Below are 11,170 nucleotides of genomic sequence, written 5' to 3'. Positions count from 1 at the left end.
AAGCACGTGAGCAGAGGCTGAGGGAGGTAGACTCTGAACTCAAGGTCAGCCTTGGGTACATAGAGAAGCCTTGTTTAAAAAGAAAAGGAGGAGGAGGAGGGCTTTTGACATGGCTCTGCAGATTAGGTGGCTGGCCACCAAACCAGATAACCTGAGTTCAATTCACAAGGTGGAAGGAAAGCTCCAACTCTGTCCTCTTCCTTAAACACACACACACAAATATAAATTAGGCTGCGTGTGGTGTGGTGTCAAATGCCTAATCACAGCATTCGGGAGGCAGAGGCAGGAAGATCTCTGTGAGTTCGAAGCCAGCCTTGTCTGCAAAAGTCCAGGACAGCCAGGAATATTACACAGAGAAAACCTGTATAAAACAACAACAATACAAAAGAAGTACATATATATCAAAAAAGCAAAGAATAGAAGCCAGACGTTGTGGCACACACCTTTTTATTTTATTTTTTCCTTAATTTTCCAGACAGGGTTTCACTCTGACTGACCTGGACTCACTCTGTAGACCAGGCTGGCTTCAAACTCACTGAGACCCACCTGCCTCTGCCTTCCGAGAGCAAGGATTAAAGGGAGGCACTACCACTGTCCGGCCTGGCATATAACTTTAATCTCAGCACTCCGGAGGCTGAATCAGGTGGCTCTCAGTTCAGTTCGAGGCCACCCTGGGCTACGCAGCGAGTTCCAGGCTATTCAATAGTGAGACCCTGACTATAAAAGACCAAAAAAAGAAAAAAAAAAAAATCACAACAAGGTAAAGGAAAAGAAAGACGCCGAAAAAAAGTTGTAGGCAAAATAAGGAGAGCAGCCGGGGGCTTGTCCAGTGTCAATGAAAAAATGCTGCCGGGCATGGTGGCGCAAGCCTGTAGTCCCAGAACTCTGGGAGGCTGAGGCAGGCGGATCTCTGCAAGTTCGAGGACAACCTGGTTTACAAAGCGAGGGCAGCCAAGGCTACTCAGAGAAACTCTTGTCTTGTAAAAACAAAACAAACAAACAAAAAGGCTAATGCTTATTGGCCAGGTACTGGCTAAAGCGAAAGCTCGTCTCCGGGCTCGAGCAACTTCACCGGCTCCCGTTCTGCTGGGGGCGGGGCTTCCTGCCGTTAAGTGGCGCTCACCGGCCTTAGCAGGCTTTGCGTTCTGGCGCGGATGGCCGCGGAGTCGTATTCGTGACGTGCGGCGTCGCACGTGTGGCGTCATCAGTCATCGCCGCAAGCGTCCGTAGGCGCCGCGACCTCCCGGGTTGCGGGGTTAGATCCGAGATGCTCCGGTTGTACCGGGCCGCTTTGCAGGCCTGTCTTCGACCCTCTGGCTCCCGGGTAAGGGCACCGAACTGAGGTCAGGGTAGGGTCGGAGGTCAAAAGTTGAGACCCTGCGGGAGCGTCTCTAGCCCCTGCCTGTCGTTTTCCAGGTCCTTAACTCGCTAGCAGAAGACGCGGCGCGGCCGGACGAGTTTTCGGAGCCGGGGGATAATAGCCCAGGTGACAGCCGGGATTATACCTTGGCACAAAGTTGGGGAGGATGGCACCGAAGGTGTTGACTTTTGATCCTGACCCTTGAGAGCTCCTTCCCCACCCCTCAAGGTCTCCTAGATCCCGTGTTGCGGAAGTGTGAGCTCCGGATCCCGGCGCACCGACGCCCGGTGCAGGCCTGGGTCGAGTCTCTGCGAGGCTTCGAGCAGGAGCGCGTCGGCCTGGCGGAGCTGCACCCTGATGTGTTTGCCACGGCGCCCCGGTGAGTGGGAGCACCATGCCTCGGATTCTCTACGTGACAGTTTCCCCACTGCAGGGCGGGAGGGCGAAGGACACAGCCCTGCTACCACCCTGGCCTATTACAGCCTGCCTTGCTCTGTTGTGCCTGGGTCCCCGTTTTGTCAGAACTCAAGAAGTCGGTCGATGATCAAGTTGGTTGATGATTAATCTAGCACGCAGGGAATTCTCAAGGATTCATTAGGGCTGCGGATGTGCACAGTTAGAGGGCCTGCCTAGCACGCACCAGGCCCAGGTTCCCTTCCACTGTCAACACCCACACCTCTAACCCAGCACTGTGCAGGTGGAGACAGGAGGGTCAAGAAATTAATGGTCAAGGTTGCATTGTGAGTTTCAGGCCAGCCTGTGCTGGTTTGTGGCGACACCATAAGTAAAAAATAAAAATACTGTTAACATGAATTATCTTTTTCAAAAACGACTGCTAAGGAGGCCAGACTAGTTGGCATGTGCCTGTAGTAACAGTCCTGAAAAGGCTGAAACAGGATCTCAGCACCCATATGGCTGCTCACAACCATCTGAACTGCGGTTCTGTAGGCACTGATGCCCTCTTCCGGCTTTAGAGACACCAGGCAAACATGCGATGCACATGCATACTTATATATACAGGTAGAGCACACAAATACATAAAAAGTTTTGGGTTTTTTGGTTATTCGAGACAAGATTTCAGTGTTTATCCCTGGCTGTCATTTGCAGGTATGTCCCTGTCATGTAGACCAAGATGGCCTTGAACTCAGAGATCCTCCTGCCTCTGCCTCCCATGTGCTGGTATTAACGGTATGTAGAATACCATGCCAGGCTGCAACTTTCTTCTTGCCATTTCCATAATGAACTTCGGGTTTTTGTTTGAGTGTATGTGTCACAGTGAGGGGACAACTTGCAGGAGCTGGTTTTCTCTTTTCACTGTGTGGGTGTGGCTTGGTTACAAGTGCCCCTACCCACTGAGCCATGTCATTCGCCCACAGGATTGCTTTTATTCCACATACTGCCCCCACACAGTTGGCACGAGTAGCATTTGGCCACTGTTTACTTGAAACACATTTGGTGTTGAATACTGAAAGGACAAAATACATAGACATATCAGGCTAAATATATTATAAAGGGCTGGGGAGACAGCGCCGTGCGTAAAGTATCTGCCACATGAAAATGAGTCCCTGAGTTTGGCTCCCAGAACCCATGTAAAGGCACATGTGGTGGAGTGTATCTATAATGCTAGCACTCCTGCCTGGACGTGGGAGGCGAAGACAGGAGAGTCCCTCGAAGCCCCAAGGCCAGCTCGTGTGACAGTAGCGTCAGCAGGAAAGAGACCCTGTCTCAAATAAGGTAGAAATCAAAGACCAGCACCCAGGGTTGTCCATGTAATGCCAGGCATTCTCACCTGTGTTTCCGGGTTCTGTATTATCTGTTGCTTTTGTTTACTTAAAAAATATTGAGACTTTTGTGTGTACAAATGTTTGCCCGAATGTGTGTACCACATGTGTGCAGTGCCCTCAGAGGCCAGAAGAAGGAAGATGGCAGAAATGCAGTGAAAACCAGCTGTGAGCTATTATGGGTTCTGAAAATTGAACCTGAGTCTATACAAGAGCAGCAAGTACTCTTGACCACTGAGCCATCTCTCTAGACCCCCTCTCCTCACACACACGCATGCGCACACACACACACACAGATACACACCTACCTACCTCTTGAATATTTTGAGCTTGAACCTGCAGAAACCAGCCAAGAACATTTCAGTGAGAGAGAGAAACAGAGAGAGACCAAGTACAAAGGTCCTGATGTTCAACTCCACACTTTGGTTTTTAGAGGTGGAGTCTTATCGTGAATGACAGGTAGACCTTTAATTTTCCATCCTCCTGCCTCAACCTCCTGCATACCAGGAGGTCAGGCACAGCGACCAACCTTGGCCGGCTGGACTCCATAGTACAGAGACTGGCTTGAGTCGAGGTGGTGTCAGCTGTGGTCTCCCTCCTTTGGGGGAAGAGCCAGGTTTGCTGTCCTGGGATGCGGGTGTGGGAGAGTTTGAGCTGCGGTGTCCCTCTCAGGGCTCCCTTCCCTTTTCCAGGCTGGACATTCTGCACCAGGTTGCCATCTGGCAGAGGAACTTCAAGAGAATCGTGAGTGCCCTGAGTAGCATGGCAGAGCGTCCCACTGGGCTCAGAGGGCTCTGAGTGTGCTCTCTGGAAAGAACCCAGCTCAAGCCTTGTCTGCCTGGACCCTTCGGGTCATAGTTCAGCACCCATCACTGTAGGTATTGTGTTAGGGGGCTGCAGCTCCCCAGATCCCTGCCCTGAAGACTCACAGTCTAGTGGGAGAGGTGGCCGAAAATCAGTAGTTAGACTGGCACACAGCACTGGGAGCATTCTCCCCAGGGACAGGCACTTAGTGTAGGTGCACTGGGTGATGAGCCCAGGGCCTCAGTGGCCCGGCAGCTGCCCTGTTAATAACCCAGCAACACCCCACTTGGGGATTTCAACTGCTCAGCCATGCTCCAGCCACAAAGGGACATTTAACTTATTCTGTCCATAGGTCCGACTTAGCTAGCTGACAAGGCAGAGCAACTAGAGTAGAGATTAATAGGGACAGCGTGTGTTAATGCTCTGCGGAAGACCACACAGAGCCTAGCATTACCATTTAGTCAGTGAGAGCAGAGCCAAGAACATTCAAGAGTCAACAAGGAGGCAGGTGGGATGGCTCCTGCCTATAATTGCAGCACTATAGAGGCTGAGGGGGGAAAATTGAAAATTCAGTCAGCCTGGGCTATATAGTGAGGCCTTGGTCTCAGCCCAACAAGGTAGGACTCAGAAATGACAGCTCCTGTGACTGGGACAGCAGAGCCCTGCTTCACAAGGGGGAACTCTGGTCCCTTCACTCTCCCATTGCCTCCCTAAGATCTTCACTGCCATTTGTGTGAACCTCACCCCCACACCCTTTGTACACACAGAGCTATGCTAAGACCAAGACCAGGGCTGAGGTGAGTGGTGGTGGTCGCAAGCCCTGGCAACAGAAAGGCAGTGGCCGTGCCCGGCATGGCAGCATCCGTTCCCCCCTGTGGCGGGGAGGTAAGTAGGGCCCGGTGGGAAGGGAGTTCTGTATAGGTGCCCACTGCCCACCTTTCCCATGCTACCTCGTGGGATTTTCTGGCCCCTCCCAGCTCCCCTGGCTCCTGTTCATCATCCGCTCCACCACCCTGTGCCAGCCATCAAGCTGATGTCTGATGTCCTAGAGCAGCAGTGACCAGCACCTGCTCACAAACCACTGTCCCTGCAGGAGGCGTAGCCCACGGTCCCCGGGGCCCTACAAGCTACTACTACATGTTGCCCATGAAGGTGCGGGCGCTGGGCCTCAAGGCGGCCCTGACGGTCAAGCTGATGCAGGTATGCTCTCAGTGCCTGGGAGGGAAAGTGGCTGGTGGCTGTGGCTGCTGGGCTCTGCGCTGGAGTCCAAGGTCCTGCTTTTCTCCACAGGATGACCTACGCATTGTGGATTCCCTGGAGCTGCCCACGGCAGACCCCCAGTACCTGACAGAGCTGGCCAAATACCGCCGCTGGGGGAGCACCGTGCTCCTCGTAGACTTGTGAGGATGCAGGGCAGGGTGAGGGAGTGGGGGCCAAGTCCCCCGTCCTGCCAGGCTCACCGCTCAGCCTCATTCTGTTCTAGGACATATGAGGAGATGCCCAAGAACATCCTGGCAGCCACCTCAGGCCTCAAAACCTTCAACCTGATCCCTGCGGTTGGTGAGTGATGGGTTCAGGCCCTACCCCAGAACCCTGCAACAAACTGGCACCATCCCACTGTTAATCTTGGGCAGTTCAAACCCAGCACCTCTCACAACATGGTTGAATGGCATGTCTAAGAATTTACCATTTAGTTGTGATGCTGGGTTAGAAGCCAGGGCTTGGGGCCTCCTGTGCTAGGCATGGGCTCTGCCCAGAGCCACTCCTCCATCCTTCAGCTGCCCCTTCTGAAGGAAGCACTCCAGGGTCATGCCCATTAAAGTCTGTTCCACAAACAACCTGAAGAGGGAGCCCATGAGTCCGTGGGTGAGAGCTGATCCTGCTGTCCTCTCCTTTCCTTCCTGTCACACTAATTCCAGGTGATTCTGGTTTCCTGGTGATCCAGTTTCTCCACTTGCTAGGTCCTCATTGAAGTGGGACATGGGGTTCACAGATACTGGGCAGATGTGAAGGCGGTTAGCTGCTCAGCAGCTGATGTGGGATCTGAGGACTAGCAGTGTACCCCAGAGAAGGGCAAGGGCACGGGCTTCGATAAGATGCGTTGGGGCAGACTCGAGGGCAGTGATGCTCTTACCATGTCCTCACATCCCAGGCCTGAATGTGTACAGCATGCTCAAACACCAGACGCTGGTCCTCACCCTGCCCTCCATCGCCTTCCTGGAGGACAAGCTACTCTGGCAAGATTCAAGATACACACCACTCTACCCCTTCCGCTTGCCCTACAATGACTTCCCCTAACCCCGCCCTGGCCACCCACGGGGCTGTCCCCCTCGGCAGCCAGGTTAGGGTACCAGCCATCCTGCAAAAAAAATCTGTTCCCTGGAAGTTGCTGGGCCTTTTTGCCACAAGGGGATAACTGCACAGAACCAGGATGAGTACCTGCCTGGGAGCTCTTTTGTTACGTTAAAAATAAGCCTTATTTTTCACAAGACTGGAATGGAGCTGGTCACTGCTGTGGGATCCCATCAGCTCTTAGGCTGTTCATCCAGTGCTGGACATCCTTGGTACCTCTCCTCCAGAGCGCAGCCTGCTTTGATACAAACTGCCAGGAGGAATTACTTCCTGCTGAGGCAGGTGTTGGAGTTGCTTAGATGCCAGGCCAGCAGGCTGCACTCTTACCTCTCTGAGGGTCTGCCACCTGGATGCCAGGCACACTTCCTTATAGCTCCCTTCAGGCACAGAATCAGACAAGCCAATGGCTTTTGTTCTCGTGATAAATAAACCTGTTTAAAGAGACCTCTCCGGTATTCTCAGGGTTTTTTGTTGGTATGTTTTTGTTGATGGTGGTAGTGTTTGTTGTTGTTGTTTTTCCACACAGGTTTTCTCTGTGTAGCCCAGCTGTCCTAGAACTCCCTCTGGCCTGAAACTCACAGAGATCCACCTGCCTCTGCCTCCCAAGTGCTGCAATTAAAGGAGTGAACCACCACCTTTTAGCTATATTCTCAGTTTTAAAAATGTGGGCTGGGGCTGGAGAGTTGGCTTAGAGGTTAAGAGCACTGGCTGCTCTTCCAGAGGTCCAGAGTTCAATTCCCAGCAACCACATGGTGGCTCACAACCATCTATACTGAGGTCTTGGGCCCTCTTCTGGCATGCAGGCAGACAGAATGTTGTATAGACAATAAATAAATCTTAAAAAAAAAAAAAAAAATGTGGGCTGGAAGACTGGAGTTAGAGTCTCAGCAGCTCTAGCTCGTAGCCATCTTCAACTACAGTTCCAGGAGTCAGATGCCCTCTTCTGGCCTCTCTGGCACAAAGCACAAACTTGGTGCACAGACATGGCATGTACCCAGAGTACAGAAAACAAATTACTTAAAACTTAAAAGGGCGGGCTGGAGAGATAGTTCGTAGGTTAAGAGAACAAGCTATTCTCCCAAAGGGCCTGAGTTCAATTCCCAGCAACCACAGGGTGGCTCACAACCAACTAGAGTGAGATATGGTGCCCTCTTCTGGCATGAAGGCAGAATACTGTATAAATAATAAATCTTAAAACTATTTTTTAAAGGGCTTATGAGAAAAAGTTTCCTGTGGCATTAGGGGTAGAGCCAGGGTCTTGTGTCTAGATGGGCACTGTGACCCTGAGCTACAACCCCAGCCCCTCCTTGAGTTCTTTGCAGGGGCTGTCTCTCCCAAGTACAGAGATTACAGGCATACACAGCTATGTCCGGTTACACATACATAATTTTATTTTTACCAAAGATAACAGAATTATAAGTGAAAAGTGAGGGCTGGAGAGAACCCTCACCAGTTAGGAGCAGTGAGTGCTCTTCCAAAGGATCTGGGTTCAATTTCCAGCACCTATGTAGGTGTCAGCTCACAACTATCTGTAACTCCAGTTGCACGGGGTCAGACATCCTTATGCACACACACGCACACAAAAGAATAATTTAAGCTGGACAGTGGTGAAACATACCTTTAATTCCAGCACTCAGGAGGCAGAGGCAGGTAGATCTCCCAAGTTTGAGGGCAGCCTGGTCTATAGAGCAAGTTTCAGGACAGACAGGGCTACACAGAGAAACCCTGTCTCGAAAGCTAAGGAAATATTTTTTTAAAATGAGGAAGATGTGAGGTGGAGGCCCCCAGAGAATGGACATGTTTCACAAAGAAAACATCCAGCGCTGTCTGGCCGAACAAGGACCGAAGCTGACTGGGACTGCTTTCTGTTACTGTGTGTACAGCTAGGCAGCCTCAGTCACACCCTGCGTCTGCCAGCCCTCTTCTGGCTCAACATATCCACACTGCAACTAGAAAAACAAAAGCCACAAAAGCCGGGTGTGGCACATGCTCTATGGCAACGCTTTGGAAACAGGCTGGAAAACTGTCATTTTAAGGATAGCCTGAGCTACAAAGTAAGGCCATGCAGGCGTGGCTCTCTCCTGTCATTCCAACATTGAGGCAGAAGCAGGAGGGAAGGTTGAAAAAGTCACCCTTGGCTGCACAGCTTGAAGCCAGTCTGAGCTACCACAGACTCTTTCAAAAACTAAAGAGTGTTCCTGTCCTGGACTCCTCACCCTTGGCAGTTCTTATTTCTTAATAAACTTAAGTTTCCTCTGCTCAGAAATAAACAAGCCAAGTGAACATCTTTAATCCCAACACTCTGGAGGTAGGCACATCTCTGAGTTCAAGGCTAACCTGGTCTACAAGTGTGTTCAGGACAACCTTGCTACAGAAAACAAAACCCACCAAACAAGCCACTGGAATAAGTCACAGGTGTGCTGACACGAGCCCAGTCTCTGTGGTGTCTTGGGCAGCCTAAGTGGAGAGCTGTATAGACACACAGCTAGTTACACCCACACTAGAACTTGAAGGAAACAGTAAGATCCATCAACACCCACACTGAAAAAAAAAAAGAAGTCAGAACTTGTCCCTCCACACAGAGACCTTCTGCCAATGCCAGGAGGGAAAAGGCATCCTAAGAAAGTGATACTAGGTCTTAATGTACTTTCTTCTGTTTTGGTTTTTCAAGAAAGGGTTTCTCTGTGTAGTCCTGCCTGTCCTGGAATCCCTCTGTAGACCAGGCTTGCCTTGAACTCACCGAGATCTGACTGCCTCTGCCTCCCTGAGTGCTGAGATTACAGGTGTGTACCACCACACCCAGCTTCGAATGTAGTTTCAAATTATTGGGATGTAGCCAGACAAGATAGTAAATAAGCCAGAGAAGTCGAGGCAGGAGGGTTGGGAGTTTAAAGTCAGCCTGGGCTACATATTAAGTCTGAGTTTAAAAGCCTGAGCTACATGAAACTTTCTCTGAAAAAAAAAAAAAAAAAAAAAAAAAAGCAGAGCTGGGCATCCTAGAATGCTCACTTATACCACAGATAGGTCCAGGACAGCCAAGGCTACACAGAGAAACTTGCCTCAAAAACAACAGCAACAAAATACGTTCACTCATTAAGCTAAGGGAAATACAAGCAGGGTGTGTCAGTGCATGTCTGTAATCCCAGATCGTGAGTGTCGGAAGCAGAAGCCGAGGAGTTCCGGGTCATCCTGGGCTACAGACCAAAAGACTATCTCAAAGTAAATAAATAAAAACCGAGCTGGCTCGGGCTCCAGAAAGGAGGACAAGGCATGTTGGCATGAGTGGGAAAGCAGGGCAGATTGAGGGAACTACAAGGTATTCCCACAAGAACTCAGAGGGTAACGTCATTCATGGACTAAGTCTGGGAAGGTTCTGATCTGCAGAATATCCCTTAGTCTGTGTGAGACCAATTGGCACCAAGGAGGAAGTCATGCCCTTCCTTCCTGCAGACTGAGGCACAGGGCAGGGGAGGAAACGGCAAAGGAATGCAATTCTAGAATACGATGCTCCGAATTCTGTTGCCTCTTTCCTTCCTACCCCACCCTAGCCAATGACCCTCCAGGATCTCAGGGCTGCACCAAGGGATCGCTGTTGACCCTGGCCCCAAACTGCAACAAGTCGAATGGGTCTAGCCTGGGAGGCAGGGTTTCACCGTGTACCAGTTTAGCCGTTTATATATATACGTGGGTATTCTGTCTGCATGTACACCTGCATGCTGGAAGAACCACTGATGGTTGTGAACTACTATGTGGTTGCTGGGAATTGAACTCAGGACCTCTGGGTTCAATGGGAAGAACAACCCAGTGCTCTTAACTGCTGCACTCTCTCTCTCTCCAAAACCGCCACCCCCTTTTCTTTCCTGGAGATGAGTTTCTCTGTGTAGCCCTAGCTGTCTTGGAACTGTCTGCTGGGATTACAGGCTTGCACTGCGCCTGACTTGACATTTGATGTTCTCTACTGGCCCCCCTGGCATGTATCTCCCCAGCAGACACACGTCACAAACACACACCTTTAATCCCAGTACTTGGGAGGCTGAGGCAGGTGGATCTCTGAGTTTGAGGTCAGTCAAGGCTACACAGAGAAACCCTGTCTGGAGAAACAAACAAAAAAGAACAGTTGCTGCTGTTGCAGAGGACTTTTGTTCAGTTCCTAGCACCCACATGGTGGCTCCCAACTGTCCACAATTGGGAATCTGGTGCCCTCTCTAGCCTTCATGGGCACCAGCACACACTCAGGGTCTGTACACACATAAAGGCAAAATACTCACACACATAGAATCTAATTTTATAGTTTATGCTTATGAATGTTTTGCTTGCATGTATCTATGTAATATCTGTGTGCAGTGCCCACGGAGGCCAGAAGAGGGCATCAGGTCCGCTGGAATCAGAGTTACAGATGGTTGTGACCCACCCTTTGAGTGGTGGGGATTGAACCCTGGGTCCTCTGGAAGAGCAGTAAGTTCTCTTAACTACTGAGCCATTACTCTAACCATATATATGCATATAAAAAAGCCCTGGGAAGGCAGAAGCAGGAGGTTCTCTGTTTCAGGCCAGCTGAGCGACCCATCCAGTCCCTAGTTGACGGTTCTGGAAACCAAACTCTCGCGGGGGGTGGGGTGGGGGCGGCCTTAATCTCACTGTGTAGCGGACGCTGACTTCGGTCATCCGGTCTCCTGAGTCTCTTTCAGGCTGCTGTGTGCTGCTGAGTTTTTCGGTTGAAGTAGAGTTGAGTCCTGCCCATCTCCGCTCCTCTGGGGATCCCGGCAGGATTTTCCACTATTCGGCTGTGCTCGACGGCTTCCTGAACACCGGAGGCGCTGCTTAAACTATCACGCCCTCGGGGCTGCAAAGGGAACTTGGGACGCTGAGGGCT

General features: G+C 50.9%; 1 protein-coding gene across 1 annotated transcript; it reads left to right on the top strand.

Annotated features, from left to right (window-relative positions):
- The first annotated feature begins 1,161 nt into the window (after nucleotides 1–1,161).
- On the top strand, nucleotides 1,162–6,741 carry Mrpl4 (mitochondrial ribosomal protein L4). The gene is made up of 9 exons (XM_055601414.1): nucleotides 1,162–1,324; nucleotides 1,417–1,486; nucleotides 1,589–1,739; nucleotides 3,834–3,885; nucleotides 4,713–4,830; nucleotides 5,039–5,145; nucleotides 5,236–5,345; nucleotides 5,429–5,505; nucleotides 6,098–6,741. Exons 1-9 carry the CDS (start codon nucleotides 1,268–1,270, stop codon nucleotides 6,241–6,243), a joined length of 888 nt encoding a protein of 295 aa, XP_055457389.1. The 5' UTR covers nucleotides 1,162–1,267; the 3' UTR covers nucleotides 6,244–6,741.
- Nucleotides 6,742–11,170: the final 4,429 nt, after the last annotated feature.

Source organism: Psammomys obesus, unplaced genomic scaffold (assembly GCF_907164565.1).
Source record: "Psammomys obesus unplaced genomic scaffold, mPsaObe1.curated_primary_1811, whole genome shotgun sequence".
In the NCBI taxonomy this organism is placed as follows: Eukaryota; Metazoa; Chordata; class Mammalia; order Rodentia; family Muridae; genus Psammomys; species Psammomys obesus.
The sequence above is the reverse complement of the archived record's forward strand: the minus strand, read 5'-3'. Positions and strand labels throughout refer to the sequence as shown.

Excerpts from the sequence above, each read along its gene's own strand:
- Mrpl4 (XM_055601414.1), top strand. The coding sequence starts at position 1,268 with ATGCTCCGGTTGTACCGGGCCGCTTTGCAGGCCTGTCTTCGACCCTCT. Across the intron at positions 1,325-1,416 it reads TTCGACCCTCTGGCTCCCGG|GTCCTTAACTCGCTAGCAGA; the intron begins GTAAGGGCACCG and ends GTCGTTTTCCAG. Across the intron at positions 3,886-4,712 it reads AGAGGAACTTCAAGAGAATC|AGCTATGCTAAGACCAAGAC; the intron begins GTGAGTGCCCTG and ends TTGTACACACAG.